Source organism: Cetorhinus maximus, chromosome 26 (assembly GCF_964194155.1).
Source record: "Cetorhinus maximus chromosome 26, sCetMax3.hap1.1, whole genome shotgun sequence".
Taxonomy (NCBI): domain Eukaryota; kingdom Metazoa; phylum Chordata; class Chondrichthyes; order Lamniformes; family Cetorhinidae; genus Cetorhinus; species Cetorhinus maximus.
In genome coordinates, this window is record NC_135904.1 from 36,916,286 (window position 1) to 36,932,812 (window position 16,527).

General features: G+C 44.4%; 1 protein-coding gene across 3 annotated transcripts in view; it reads right to left on the bottom strand.

Moving 5' to 3' along the window:
• cers3a (ceramide synthase 3a) overlaps nt 1–16,527 on the bottom strand; it is a 144,103-nt gene that overhangs the window by 119,870 nt on the left and 7,706 nt on the right. For 2 of the 3 annotated variants that reach the window (XM_078530489.1, XM_078530486.1), the window contains exon 2: nt 6,908–7,081. In XM_078530489.1, the coding sequence (XP_078386615.1) occupies nt 6,908–7,080 (173 nt within the window). In that variant the 5' untranslated portion in view covers nt 7,081. Of the gene's footprint in view, nt 1–6,907; nt 7,085–16,527 lie in introns of all 3 variants that reach the window. The other variant, XM_078530488.1, reaches the window with a different exon arrangement.

Sequence of the window (16,527 nt, forward strand, 5' to 3'; positions counted from 1 at the left end):
GTGACATTAGTCGTCTCAATGTCTCTGCTCATCTCACCCATTCTAACCTGTCTCTCTCTGAACTTACTGCACTCCGTTCTCTCAGGTCCAACCTGACCTCATCTCCTCTGGAGATCTTCCTCCCACAGCTTCCAACCTGATAGTCGCCCAACCTCGGACAGCCCGCTTCTACCTCCTACCCAAAATCCACAAACAGGACTGTCCTGGCAGACTGATCGTGTCAGCCTGTTCCTGTCCCACAGAACTCATTTCTCGTTATCTTGACTCCCTTCTCTCTCCCCTTGTCCTGTCCTTTCCCACCTACATCCGTGATTCCTCTGACACCTTACGTCACATCAAAAATTTCCAGTTCCCTGGCCCCAACCGCCTCCTCTTCACCATGGACGTCCAATCCCTCTACACCTCCATCCCTCACCAGGATGGTCTGAGGGCTCTCCGCTTCTTCCTCGAACAGAGGCCCGAACAATCCCCATCCACCACTACTCTCCTCCGTCTGGCTGAACTTGTTCTCACACTGAACAATTTCTCCTTTAACTCCTCTCACTTCCTCCAAATAAAAGGTGTGGCTATGGGTACCCGCATGGGCTCCAGCTATGCCTGTCTCTTTATGGGGTATGTGGAACATTCCTTGTTCCAGTCCTACTCCGGCCCCCTCCCACAATTCTTTCTCCGGTACATCGATGATTACTTCGGTGCTGCTTCATGCTCTCGTCAGGACCTGGAAAAATTTATTAATTTTGCTTCCAATCTCCACCCCTCCATCATTTTCACATGGTCCATCTCTGACACTTCTCTTCCCTTCCTTGACCTCTCTGTCTCAATTTCTGATGATAGACTGTCCACCAATATCCATTGCAAGCCTACCGACTCCCACAGCTACCTCGACTACAGCTCCTCACACCCCGCTTCCTGTAAGGACTCCATCCCATTCTCTCAGTTCCTTCGCCTCCGTCGCATCTGTTCTGATGACACTACCTTCAAAAACAGTTCCTCTGACATGTCCTCCTTCTTCTTTAACCGAGGTTTTCCACCCACGGTCGTTGACAGGGCTCTCAACCGTGTCCGGCCGAACTCCCGCGCATCCGCCCTCACGCCTTCTCCTCCCTCCCAGAAACATGATAGGGTCCCCCTTGTCCTCACTTATCACCCCACCAGCCTCCGCATTCAAAGGATCATTCTCTGCCATTTCCGCCAACTCCAGCATGATGCCACCACCAAACACATCTTCCCTTCACCCCCCCTGGCGGCATTCCGTAGGGATCGTTCCCTCCGGGACACCCTGGTCCACTCCTCCATCACCCCCTACTCCTCAACCCCCACCTATGGCACCTCCCCATGCCCACGCAGAAGATGCAACACCTGCCCCTTCACTTCCTCTCTCCTCACCGTCCAAGGGCCCAAACACTCCTTTCAAGTGAAGCAGCATTTCACTTGCATTTCCCCTAACTTAGTCTACTGCATTCGTTGCTCCCAATGCGGTCTCCTCTACATTGGAGAGACCAAACGCAAACTGGGCGACCGCTTTGCAGAACACCTGCGGTCTGTCCGCAAGAAAGACCCAAACCTCCCTGTCGCTTGCCATTTTAACACTCCACCCTGCTCTCTTGCCTACATGTCTGTCCTTGGCTTGCTGCATTGTTCCAGTGAAGCCCAACGCAAACTGGAGGAACAGCACCTCATCTTCCGACTAGGCACTTTACAGCCTTCCGGGCTGAATATTGAATTCAACAACTTTAGATCTTAAACTCCCTCCCCCCATCCCCACCCCATTTCTTCCCCCTCCCTTTTGTTTTTTTCAATAATTTATATAGATTTTTCTTTTCCCACCTATTTCCATTATTTTTAAATCTACAACTAATACCTTGTCAGTCTTTCCACCCCACCCCCACTAGAGCTGTACCTTGAGTGTCCTGCCATCCATTCTTAATTAGCACTTTTCTTAGATAATATCACCACCTTCAACACCTCTTTGATCCTTTTGTCTGTGACATCTTTTGATTATCTGCTCCTATCACTGCTTGCTTATCCCCACAATCACCCCACCCTCAACTTCTCCCCCCCCCACCCCCCACCTTAAACCAATTTATATTTCACCCCTCTCCTAACTACACTCAGTTCTGTTGAAGGGTCATGTGGACTCGAAACGTCAACTCTTTTCTTCTCCACCGATGCTGCCAGACCAGCTGAGTTTTTCCAGGTAATTCTGTTTTTGTTTTGGATTTCCAGCATCCGCAGTAGTTTTTTGTTTTTAACCAAGTTGGTTGTATTTTTCAGGCTTTCTATGTGGGTGTGGTTTTTAAGTATAGGTTAGACAGCAATCTGGCTGAAGAAAGATGACAGCTATAGCCTGAGTAGAACATCTCATTGTGACACCTCGACCTCTTCAATATTAAATCTGATAGTTTATGGACACAGATGTTAGATTACAAAATTTACCATATTGTGATATTCGTAAAATATCATAAGTATTCCTTTTTAGAATCTCACATGATGAATTGTTTGCACTAAGTTAGTGAAGAATTGTATCATTGTGGAATCAACATGTTAAAAAAAAAAGTTTGTCCTCTGGGGAATTAAGTTGTGGGGAGTTTGCCATTGGAAAGTCTTGAACTAAACTAGAAAACTAATCGCTGGTGACTGCACATTAGATGTGACAGACCCGCACCTGATTTTGTGATCTACCCCGCCTCACTTCCCTCCAAGAGCTTGAGCTCATTAAATTTACCCCATTGCTTTGAGGTTTGACTTTTTGAAGCTATTTCTCTTCATCCCAGCTTTGATGGTCAAGAGTTGAGGCCATTAAAGCCCAACTGTTCTGCTCTCTCAGCCTTTGTTCTTCTATTACCAATTGACTGCTCCCACTCCAGACCTGAGCTCCACACTGTGGAGATCTACTAAAATATTCCGAATAATACCATATTCATCCCATGTCATCACTGAGGGAAATGTCACGGGAGATATATTAATTTCGAGAAAGACACCCAATTTCCAAAATAGTAAGTTTCTGGTAAATTTCACTTTGCTTTCCACATATTAAATATGTATAAGACTGAGCGTGTTACAATTTCAGGGTTTAATTACCTGATGTGTGCCCACAACAAAGGTACAGTTACAGAATTACCGCCTTTAATGGTTTTTAGGTGAGATTTATTCAGTCCGAGCAGTGAAAGGTTTCAGACTGGATTGCTCTACAGAAAAAAATTATATTAGCTGATCAAAGAAGGAGAAGACCAATCACTCCTTCAGGGAAATGGTCACACTGCAGGTTAGGAGATGCAGGCAGAGAGGGAATGGGTGACCGCCAGGCAGCCTAAGAGAACCAGGCAGGAAGGGCAGGAGTGCCCTGAGTCGATCTCGCTCACTAACCGGCTTTTGATTTTGGATACTGATAAAGGCGATAAGTCTTCAGAGGAGTGCAGCCAGAGCCAAGTCCGGGGCACCAAAAGGCAGCTCAGCTGCACAGGAGGGGAGAAAGGAGAGTGGAAGAGCAATAGTGATAGGGGATTCATTAGTTAGGGGAACAGACAGGCGTTTCTGTGGCTGTAGACATAGCTCCAGAATGGCGCATGGCTTCCTGGTGCCAAGCTCAAGGCTGTCACAGAGCGGCTGCAGAACATTCTTCTGGGGGAGGGTTAACAGCCAGAGGGCGTGGCCCGCAGTGGTACCAATGATACTGATACGAAGAGGGATGAAGTCCTGAAAGCAGATTTTAGAGAGTTAAGAAAGAAATTAAAAAGCAGGACCTCAAAAGCAGTAATCTCAGGTTTGCTCCTAGTGCCACGTGCTAGTGAGCATAGGAATAAGAGGATTGAGGCTGGAGAATTAGTGTAGGAGGGAGAGCATCTGATTTCTGAGACATTGGGACCGGTTCTGGAGCAGGTGGGATCTGTAAAATCTGGACGGGTTGCACCTGAGCAGGACTGAACTAATATTCATACATAAATATATACATTCATATATATATTTAGCAGGGAGATTCGCTAGTGCTGTTGGGGGAAAGAGTTTAAACTAGATTGGCAGGGGCACGGGAAACTGAGAGGGAGCTCAGATTGGAGGGAAGCAAAACTTGTAACAAAGTAGAAAAATAGTAAGCGAAATTAGAAAGCAGACGAAGTGAAGGCAAGCATCAAATAGGATCACAATGTGGAATAATGTTAAAAAGACAAAGCTAAGGGCACTTTATCTGAATGCACGCAGCATTCACAACAATGTAGATAATTTGAAGGCACAAATAGAGGTAAATGGATATGAGTTAATTAACATTGTAGAGACATGGCTACAGGGTGACCAAGACTGGGAACTAAATATCCAAGGATATTCGTAATTTTGAAAGGATAGGCAACAAGGAGAAGGCGGTGGGGTAGCACTCTTAATAAGGGGCAGGATCACTACATTAGTGAGAGGGAATCTTAGATCAAAGGATCAAGCTGTAGGATCAGTTTAGGTGGAGCTAAGAAACAGCAAGGAGCAGCAAAACATTGGTGGGAGTTGCTTATAGGCCAACAAACTGTAGCGTTAATGTTGGGTACAGTATAAATCAGGAAATTAGAGCAGCATGTAACATGGGTAATACAGTAATAATGGGTGACTTCAATTTACTTAAGACTGCATAAACCTAATTAGAGTGAATGCTGTGGAGAATGAATTTCTGGTGCGTTATGAGATGGCTTTCTGGAGCAGTACCTGGGTACAGTGGATTGGAAAATGACACCAAATCTTTGACAGTAGACAGGAAATGGCTAGTATTTAATGAACCATTACATGGTCTAGAATAAATATACATTTCTGTAAGACAAAAAAAACCCAACAGGAAAGGTGAACAAACCATGTTAACAAAAGAAGTTAAAGATTGCACTAGATCAAAGGAAGTGGCTTATAGGAATGCCAGAAAAAACGTGGTAAGCCTGAGGATTGGGAGCAACTTAGAACTGAGCAACGCAGGACCAAGAAACCGATAAAGAGAGGGAAAATCGAACATGAATGCAAACTGGCAAGGAACATAAAGGTGGACTGTAAAAGCGGTATATGAAAAGATTAGCAATGACAAATGTGGGTCCATTACAGGTGGAGACTGGAGACTTTATAATGGAGAATAGGGAATGGGAGGAGAAACAAAACCATTACTTTGCATCTGTCTTCCAGAAAATCTTCCAGAAATACTGGGGAGCCAAGGGAATTGTGAAAATGAGGAACTGAAAGAAATTAGTATTAAATAACGAGGTAGTATCGGAAAAATTAATTGGATTGGAGGTTGATAAATCCCCTGGACCAAACGAGCTACATCCTAGACTGTTGGAGGAGGCGGCTATAGAGACAGTGGATGCATTGGTGGATATCTTTCAAGATTCTATAGATTCTGGAAAGGTTCCTGCAGACTGGGAAGTAGCAAACTATTTAAGAAGGGAGGGAGAGAACAACGTAGAACTACAGACCTGTTAGTTGACGTCAGTAGTAGGGAAAGTGTTAGAAGCAATTAGAAAGGATGTGATAACTAGACACTTGGAAAATAATGATATGATTAGGCCAGCCAGAGTCAACATGTATTTATAAAAAGGAAATCGTGTTTGGGACCTGTTGGGAGTGTTTTGAGGATGTTACATGTAGCATAATTAGAACGTATGGGATTGGGGGAGTATACTAGTATGGATTGAGAATTGATTAACAGACAGAAAGAATAAACAGGTCATTCTCAGGATGGCGGGCTGTTACCAGTTGAGTACCACAAGGATCAGTGCTGGGTCCACAGCTGTTCACAATCTATATAAATGATTTGGATGTGGGGACCAATTGTAATATTTCCAAATTTGCTGATGACACCAAACTGGGTGGGAACGTAAGTTGTGAGGAGGATTCAAGGAGGCTTCAAGAGGACTTGGTCAGGCTAAGTGAATGGGCTAGAACATGGCAGATGGGACATAATGTGAATAAATGTGAAGTTATTCACTTTGGTAGAAAAAACAGAAAGGCAGAATATTTCTTAAGTGGTGAGAGATTTGGAATTGTGGGCGTCCAAAGGGATCTGACTGTCCTTATTCATGAGTCACTAAAAGCTAGCATACAGGTGCAGCAAGCAATTAGGAAGGCGAATGGTATGTTGGCCTTCATCGTGATGGGATTTGAGTACAGGAGTAAAGATGTCTTGCTGCAGTTATATAGAACCTTGGTGAGATGACACCTGGAGTATTGTGCGCAGTTTTGGTCTCATCTAAGGAAGGATATATTTGCCATAGTGGGAGTGCAACGGATGTTCACCATACTCATCCCTGGAATGGCGGGAATGTCTCATGAGGAGAGGTTGAGGAGACTGGGTCTGTATTCTCTAGAATTGCAAAGAACGAAAGGTGATCTTATTGAAATTTACAGAATTCTCACAGGGCGTGACAGGGTGGATGTAGATAAGATGTTTCTCCGGCTGGTGAGTCTAAAACCAGGGGACACAATCTCAGGATAAGGGGCAGGCCATTTAAGACTGAAAGGAGGAGGAATTTCTTCACTCAGAGGGTGGTGAATCTTTGGAATTCTCGACCCCAGAGGGCTATGGAAGCTCGGTCATTGAGCATGTTCAAGACATAAATTGATAGATTTCTGGAGACAAATTACATCAAGGGACATGGGGAGAGGGTGAGAAAGTGGCATTGAGGTAGATGATCAGCCATGATCGAACTGAATGGCAGAGCAGGCTCGATGGACTGAATGGTCTAGCCCCGCTCCTATGTTCCCATGTTTACACGGGGCTTCCCTCAAGAATGGGCCCACCATGACTGTGTATGGGCATAAGCAGTCATTGGCTCCAATGTTGCTTTGTGTGGGCCCTCATTCAACATCTGTTTATATCATCTACAGATTCTCCATGTTCTCCTTCAGTACTCTTGTCACAGACACTACAAGACATAGCAAAGGGCCTTACCTTTCGAAGAAATGTCGAGCTATCATAAAAACAATAGCATACAGGACTGTGACATATAAATGGGAGGCCTTGGCATACACATAGCCTTCGCTGTCCTCAAGGTCGGCCCAGGTTAGATTTCGGGGAAGCCAGAGGTGATCCCACCAAAACCAGTCACTCAGTGTCTGTAACATCCTGCTGGCAATAAAACAACAATTAATTAACTATCCATTTTAATATTGTACATTGAATCATCAAATTAAACTTACACTATCTTCAGAATCTATGAAATTTTCTTAGCTGGTCATGTCTGCTGTAATAAACACCTAGCCCAAGGAGAGAAAGGGCCTGTTCTTTGCCCTGCTCCATACTCAGGCGACATGGGTAGGGAAAAGCTGTTAAAAGCTCTTTCTCTAACCCTGTCAGCCCTGTAACAATATTTTTGTTCCCAACAACAACAAAATACTGTAATTAGCATTTACATGTGGTTGTGCAAAGGATTGAGAATTTAGAACTGTTTCTATGATACTGAATAATTTTCTCATACTTTAAAACAAATACCTTTTTACAGATGTGCTAAGACTTGTCAATCGATGATCGGTTAATAACCTGGCAATGAATTCCCTGTTTCCCTGAATTTTATAAAGGATCTATGGTCCCGAGATTTCAGCCAGAGCTTTGTGATGCATTGTTTCATTTATTTCAGAATAGCTGAATCACAACAAGAGACAGAGCAGGACAAAAATCTGGAGCAATGAAAGAATCACCAACCAACCTGACTCTGGACTCAGAGACAGCTCATAGGCAAATAATCTTCATATAAATTCACAGCACAACAGTGGCAAAGACATATTTGCAAAATGAGACAGTATTTGTTGGCAGGGCTATTGAATTGAGAATCTAGGAGTAATGATGGGTTAGACTTGTGTGTGAAGAAGACAACAGTTATCAGAGAAGGAGAATTGCCCACCTGTTACAGATTATTACATTGAATGGATGGGATAAATAGCCTGTGTAATCTGGGTGATCAGTCCTGTCACAGAAATGCTCAAGCAGTGAGTATACACATTTACTCTCTGTTTCCAGCAAACAAACTGAGGAACTTGACAATTTCTAGTGATATATAAAAAGGGCTTTCTTCGTGGTGGATCAGGAGTACATTTGGAATATTGCTGAACTAATAATCCAGAAGGCTGGATGCATGTTCAAGACTGGTTGGTTCAAATCCTAAGATGGCAGCTGGTGGAATTTAAATTCAGTTAATTAATAAGTCTGGAATTGAAAGCTAGTATCAGTGATAGTGACCATGAAACTACCAGATTGTCATAAAAACCCATCTGGTTCAGGAGTGCCCATTAGGGAAGGAAATCTGCCATCCTTATCTGGTCTGGCCAACATGTGGCTCAGATCCACAGAAATGTGGTTGACTCTTAACAACCCTCTAAAATGACTGAGCAAACCTAGAGTAGAGTAATGTGGAAACAAGAATAAAACGAGATGGATCACCCAGCGTCAACCTAGGGACCGGAAACAACGATGGGCAAGATGTGCCTGTCAACCGTGGAAAAGTCTCCTCACTAACACCTGGGAATCCGTGCCAAGATTGGGAGAGCTATCCCACAGACTAGTCAAGCAACAACCCGACAGTCATACCTTGCAGCCACCAGACACTACCATCAGCATCACATGACAGACACACAAGAAGTGGAGGGACAATAGCGTATAGTCAGAAGGGAGTGGCTCTGGGACAACTCAACATTGACTCTGGACCCTTTCCGCTTTAGTTGTGTCGGCATCACAGACTAATACCCGTATTCCATCAACATCACAGACTAATACCCGTATTCCATCAACATCACAGACTAATACCCGTATTCCATCAACATCACAGACTAATACCCGTATTCCATCAACATCACAGACTAATACCCGTATTCCATCAACATCACAGACTAATACCCGTATTCCATCAACATCACAGACTAATACCCGTATTCCATCAACATCACAGACTAATACCCGTATTCCATCAACATCACAGACTAATACCCGTATTCCATCAACATCACAGACTAATACCCGTATTCCATCAACATCACAGACTAATACCCGTATTCCATCAACATCACAGACTAATACCCGTATTCCATCAACATCACAGACTAATATCCGTATTCCATCAACATCACAGACTAATACCTGCATTCCATCAACATCACAGACTAATATTCGTATTCCACCATCATCACAGACTAATATCCGTATTCCATCAACATCACAGACTAATATCCATATTCCATCAATATCACAGACTAATATCCATATTCCATCAACATCACAGACTAATATTCGTATTCCACCAACATCACAGACTAATATCCATATTCCATCATCATCACAGACTAATATCCATATTCCACCAACATCAGAGACTAATATCCGTATTCCATCAACACCACAGACTAATATCCGTATTCCATCAACATCACAGACTAATATCCATATTCCATCAACATCACAGACTAATATCCATATTCCACCAACATCACAGACTAATATCCATATTCCATCATCATCACAGACTAATATCCATATTCCATCAACATCACAGACTAATATCCATATTCCATCAACATCACAGACTAATATCCATATTCCATCAACATCACAGACTAATATCCATATTCCATCAACATCACAGACTAATATTCGTATTCCACCATTATTTATCTGTGTAGCACTCGCTAAGCCAGGAAAATCCTGCTGAATTGGTTGACCTGGTAATGAAAACTTTTAAACGGAAATAATCTAAAGATGGGTCTTGAGGATTTCCAGTGATAGCACTGACTATTTCCTTTGGCAGCTTGTTCCATTGTTGGATTGTCCGTGGGAAGAAAGATTGTTGGTACACTGCTTGGAAACAAATGGTCTTTGTAGTTTGTGTAGATGTCTACCTCAGTATTTGTTATTGCCGAGGGCACCAGGTGCTTGTTCCTGTCAATTCCCGCTAGTCCATTCCCTATTTTATAGAACATGGTCAGTCTGTTTTTCCCCCGATTCCCATTCCAAATCTTTGATCCAGGATGTGGCGCTGGTGTTTTCCCCACACTGATTCGTGCATAATCATGCAGCACGTTTAGGATTGCTTCAATCTTATTTATATCTCTCACCACATAGGTATCCCACACACAACTTACATACAAATTAGGAGCAGTAGGAGGCCATTCGGCCCCTTGAGCCTGCTCTTCCATTTAATAAGATCATGGCTGATCTGATTGTGGTCTCAACTCCACATTCCACCTGCACCCTTTGACTCCCTTGTTAGTCAAGAATCTCTCTGCCTCAAAGACCCAGCCTCCACTGTTCTCTGGCAAAGAGAGTTCCAAAGGTTCACAACCCTCAGAAAAAAATGTCTCTCATTTCCATCTTAAATGGGTGACCCCTTATTTATAAACTGTGCCCCTAGATCTAGCACTGTCCCAGGACTGGATGAATAAATGTTTGGTAAGCTGTAACTCTGAAATTTTTGTTGCGATACCAAAAGATTCCTCCTCAGAAATGCAAGGACCCTGTTTGTTTTGGATGCTATCTGCTGAACATTGAATCCCCATTGACGATTGGTTTTCAGATGAACCCCCAGCTGTGGTTGGGTATCTACCTGTTGGAGAATTTGATTGCAGAATTAAAAGCTATCTGTTGGTGGATGGTTTTTGTTGGTGATGCACATGACATCACATTTTTGGTATTGAATGCCATCTTCCATTGGTGCTGCCATTTTTGCAATTGCAGATCATCTCGCAGTGAATTAATATGACCTTGAGTTTTCCTTGCTTTGTCAACCATGCAGTCATCTGTAAATAGTCATACCCTGGATTTAACTTGTTGGGGAGGCTGTTTGTGTACCTCAAGAAGAGTAAAGGATCCCACCACAGATTGCTGGGGCACTCCGGAGATGATATCTCTGGAGGAGGATGATTCCCCATCACACACCACTCTCTTCTGTTGGTTAGAAAGTGGCAGATTGTCGGATCCAATTTAATAATGCCCCCGTGATTCCATAGACGCAAAGTTTGGACAAGAGCTTTTTGTGAGGAACTTTGTCAAAGGCTTTTGAGAAATCCAGTGTTGCCATGCAAGTAGTTTCAGCTCTTTCGAGACTTGAAGCTAGGTCAAACTGTAAAAGCTGTGTTTCATTGGAGCTTTTCACCCAAAAACCCATGCTCCTATTTACCAGGATATTGTGAGCTTCAAAGTGCTTCATGACATGAGAATGAACATTATGTTCAAGCAATTTGCAATGACACTGGTGAGAGATGCCAACCTGTAGATCTGTGGCTGACTTTTATCCCTTTTTTTGAATACGCCCCAGATGTTAGCTTGTCACCACTGGTCTGACTGGTGTTGATTGACTCGAGAGAGATTGGTCAGTATTGGAGACAGTTCTTCAGCTGCTAACTTGAAAATCCAGGGAGGGATTTAATCCGGAGCCGCAGCTGGAGCTTCGTTTGACATTTGGATTTATTTCTTGCATTAATTTCAAAACACCCTCTTTACTTATAATGGGTTTTAGTATGTCCGGTAAGTGGTCACTGTCTAAGGTGTGTATGTGTGTTAAATCTTCTCTGGTAAACACAGTAGAAAATTGATCATTTGGTGTTTCTGATTTACATTTAGGATCACATCTTGTCTATTGTCTATTTCAATATCTGAAACACCATTTCTTCCTGTTTGATTTTCTCAATGATTGACCAGAAGCTCTTAGGATTCTCCTTAACCCAGATTGTAAAATACTCAAACAGCATCGTTCCTTACATTGTTCCCTACATTCCTCTGGCAGGTTTTTCATTCCTCTCATCCTCCTCATCCCCAGACTTCTTGTAAGGACGCTGTTTCTTTCTGCTTCACCGCTGGTGTTCTCTCCAGAACGATGAGAGGTTTCTCCCATTGAATGAAAATGTGGATGGCAAATATTTATCCATGACTTCTGTCCAAGGCATTTTGCAGTTTGTCCCATTTTTCTTGCAGTGACAATAAAATTAATAAAGTAACAATTGCTAAAATTCTGATGATAGTTTCTTACTCCTTCCTCGCGGCTTTTTTCCTAATGAAGATTTTCCTCGTCCTTTTTCTTCCATTTACAGAGGAGATGCAGATCAGATATGATGACCGAGTGATCACTACTCCCTGGTTCTACAGATACCCTTGTGAACAAACTGGTATTTTTGGTAAGCACAAGGTCCAGTAGGTTATTCACTCTTGGAAATACTCAGCAGGTCTGGCAGCATCGGCGGAGAAGAGCAAAGTTGACGTTTCGAGTCCTCATGACCCTTCAACAGAACTAAATAGAAATAGGAAAGGGGTGAAATATAAGCTCGCGGAGGCTGAGCGTCAACTCGCAGACACTTCCTCCTACCTCTCCCTGGACCATGACCCCACCACTGAACATCAAGCCATTGTTTCCAGGACTGTCAATGACCTCATCTCCTCTGGAGATCTTCCTTCGACAGCTTCCAACGTGATAGTCGCCCAACCTCGGACGGCCCGCTTCTACCTCCTACCCAAAATCCACAAACAGGAACGACCCGGCAGACCGATCGTGTCAGCCTGTTCCTGCCCCACGGAACTCATTTCTCGCTATCTTGACTCCCTTCCCTCTACCCTTGTCCAGTCCCTTCCCACCGACATCTGTGATTCCTCTGACACCCTACATCATATCAACAATTTCCAGTTCCCTGGCCCCAACCGCTTCCTCTTCACCATGGACGTCCAATCCCTCTACACCTCCATCCCCCACCAGGATGGTCTAAGGGCCCTTAGCTTCTTCCTCGAACAGAGGCCCGAACAATCCCCATCCACCACTACTCTCCTCCGTCTGGCTGAACTTGTTCTCACACTGAACAATTTCTCCTTAAATTCCTCTCACTTCCTCCAAATAAAAGGTGTGGCTATGGGTACCCGCATGGGCCCCAGCTATGCCTGTCTCTTTATGGGGTATGTGGAACATTCCTTGTTCCAGTCCTACTCTGGCCCCCTCCCAAACTCTTTCTCCGGTACATCGATGATTACTTTGGTGCTGCTTCATGCTCTCGTCAGGACCTTGAAAAATTTATTAATTTTGCTTCCAATCTCCACCCCTCCATCATTTTCACATGGTCCATCTCTGACACTTCCCTTCCCTTCCTTGACCTCTCTGTCTCAATTTCTGGTGATAGACTGTCCACCAATATCCATTACAAGCCTACTGACTCCCACAGCTACCTCGACTACAGCTCCTCACACCCTGCTTCCTGTAAGGACTCCATCCCATTCTCTCAGTTCCTTCGCCTCCGTCACATCTGTTCTGATGATGCTACCCTCAAAAACAGTTCCTCTGACATGTCCTCCTTCTTCCTTAACCGAGGTTTTCCACCCATGGTCGTTGACAGGGCCCTCAGCCGTGTCCGGCCCATCTCCCGCGCATCCGCCCTCATGCCTTCTCCTCCCTCCCAGAAACATGATAGGGTCCCCCTTGTCCTCACTTATCACCCCACCAGCCTCCGCATTCAAAGGATCATCCTCCACCATTTCCGCCAACTCCAGCATGATGCCACCACCAAACACATCTTCCCTTCACCCCCCCTGGCGGCATTCCATAGGGATCGTTCCCTCTGGGACACCCTGGTCCACTCCTCCATCACCCCCTACTCCTCAACCCCCACCTACGGCACCTCCCCATGCCCATGCAAAATATGCAACACCTGCCCCTTCACTTCCTCTCTCCTGACCGTCCAAGGGCCCAAACACTCCTTTCAAGTGAAGCAGCATTTCACTTGCATTTCCCCCAACTTAAACTACTGCATTCGTTGCTCCCAATGCTGTTTCCTCTACATTGGAGAGACCAAACGCAGACTGGGTGACCGCTTTGCAGAACACCTTCGGTCTGTCCGCAAGCATGACCCAGACCTCCCTGTCGCTTGCCATTTTAACACTCCACCCTGCTCTCTTGCCCACATGTCTGTCCTTGGCCTGCTGCATTGTTCCAGTGAAGCTCAACGCAAACTGGAGGAACAGCACCTCATCTTCCGACTAGGCACTTTACAGCCTTCCGGACTGAATATTGAATTCAACAACTTTAGATCTTGAACTCCCTCCTCCATCCCCACCCCCTTTCCATTTCTTCCCCCTCCCTTTTGTTTTTTCCAATAATTTATATAGATTTTTCTTTTCCCACCTATTTCCATTATTTTTTAAATGTATTCCACCCATGGTTTATTTCACCCCACCCCCACTAGAGCTACCTTGCTTGTCCTGCTCTCCACTCTTAATTAGCACATTCTTTTAGATAATATCACCACCTTCAACACCTCTTTGTTCTTTTGTCTGTGACATCTTTTGGTTATCTCCACCTATCATTGCTTGCTTGTCCCAACAACCACCCCCCACCTTCTTCCCTCCCCTCCCCTTAAACCAGCTTATATTGCACCCCTTTCCAATTTCTACTTAGTTCTGTTGAAGGGTCATGGGGACTCGAAACGTCAACTTTGCTCTTCTCCGCCGATGCTGCCAGACCTGCTGAGTTTTTCCAGGTATTTCTGTTTTTGTTTTGGATTTCCAGCATCCGCAGTTTTTTGTTTTTATCTCTAGGTTATTCACTCTTGTTGGTTCTCCAACAAGCTGTTCCATTCCACTATCAACATTCACATCTAAGAGACCTTTCCCAGCCTTTTCATAAGCGTAGTGAATTGGCATAGTGTCTCATCCACCCCAGTTAGCACATGAATCCTTTTCAATGTTTTGTTGAGCTCCTCAACTGTAACTTCATCACGTTTTGGTTTATGGACTGTTCCCATGGTAACTGTACATCTCCCTTAGATTTCTAATTGACCCCATAAAGTCAAATGAAGTTTCATGAAGTCTAATGGCACCAGGTCAAACATGGGCAAGAAAACCTCCTGCTGATGACCAGCTATCACCCTCCCTCAGCTGACCTCCAACATAAGGTCAGGAGTGGGGATGCTCGCTAATGATTGCACAGTGTTCAGTACCATCTGGAATTCCTCAAATACTGAAGCAGTCCGTGTCCATTTGCAGCAAGACCTGAATAACATTCAGGCTTGAGCTGATAAGTAGCAAGTAACACTCAAGCCACACAAGTTCCAGGTAATGACCATCCCCAACAAGGCGGAATCTAACCATCTCCCCTGGAGGTTCAACACATTACCATCGCTGAATCTCCAACCTTCAACATCCCAGGGGTTATCATTGATTGACAAGAAACATAGATACCGTGACTATAAGAGAGGGTCAGATCTAGGAATCCTGCGGAGAGTAACTCACGTCCTGACTCCTCAAAGCCTGTCCACCATCTACAAGGCACAAGTCAGGAGTGTGATGAAATATTCTCCGCTTGCCTGGATGAGTGCAGCTCCCACAACACTCAAGAACCTCAACGCCATCCAGGACAAAGCAGCCCATTTGATTGGCACCCCATCCACAAACTTTCACTCCTTCCACCACTGACACACAGTGGCAGCAGTGTGTACCATCTACAAGATGCAGGAATTCACCAAGGCTCCTTAGGCAGCACCTTCCACACCCATGAACTCCACTACCAAGAAGGACAAGGGTAGCAGACACATGGGAACACCGTCATCTGTAAGTTTCCCTCCAGGTCAGAGACCATCCTGACTTGGAGTGATATCGCCGTTCCTTCACTGTTGCTGCACCAGGTTCTTTGAACTCCCTCCCTAACAGCACTGTGGATGTAGCTACACCAGGTGGACTGCAGAGGTTCAAGAAGGCAGCTCACCACCACCCTCTAAAGGGCAATTAGAGATGGGCAATAAATGCTGAACAAATGCCAGCGATGTTAGCTTCGCATGAATGAATAATAAAAAATGATGGTGATCCTGATCTAATTGTCCCAAATACACACGCTATATGTTGTTGGAGACTGTATTAGTTGTGAGGAATATCAAAGTCTCAAAGTCACCAAATACACTTTAGTTTGAACTTTGATTCGTGGTTTAGGTTTTAAAATAACCACAACTAAACCGATTGTGAGTAAGACAAACAAAATCCAAATCCAATCAGAGAGTAAACAGTAGGTGCTATGCTGGGTTGTGTCGAGTGGCAAGGTTAAACAGAAGCTGATAGTGTTCAGAAACTCATTAAGGATTGGGTGCAGCCACACAGGTTGCATCACACTACACTGACACATTCTGATGGTGGAACGTGGAACACATGCCAAACATTGAACTTTTAAGTTATTCCACACCAACAGCTTTTTGAGGGCCACAGGTCTTCCTTAAAAATAAGTGAGGTCCAAATTTAAGGGAGGCACAAATACAGACCAACTCTAAATTGCTGCTCAAGCGGTGCTTCTGTGGGAGGTGGTGGGAGTGGTTGGAGGGAGGGCTACTGAAAAATATAATCTTTTTGGAGGGGATGGGCACCTCCAGTCAGGATTATTGCCAAATCGGCCTGGATGAGGAATTCTGTGCCTGTTCTCTAGCCCTTGAAAGCAACTGACACCAGGCACATTACCCACACATTCTCATAACTGGGTGCTTGAATCTCACAATCTTCTACTGTATTCTTTAGTCCAAAACCTGTCCCTATGCTATCTGCTGGCTTGAAAAAACGGCACAGAATCCATCTGA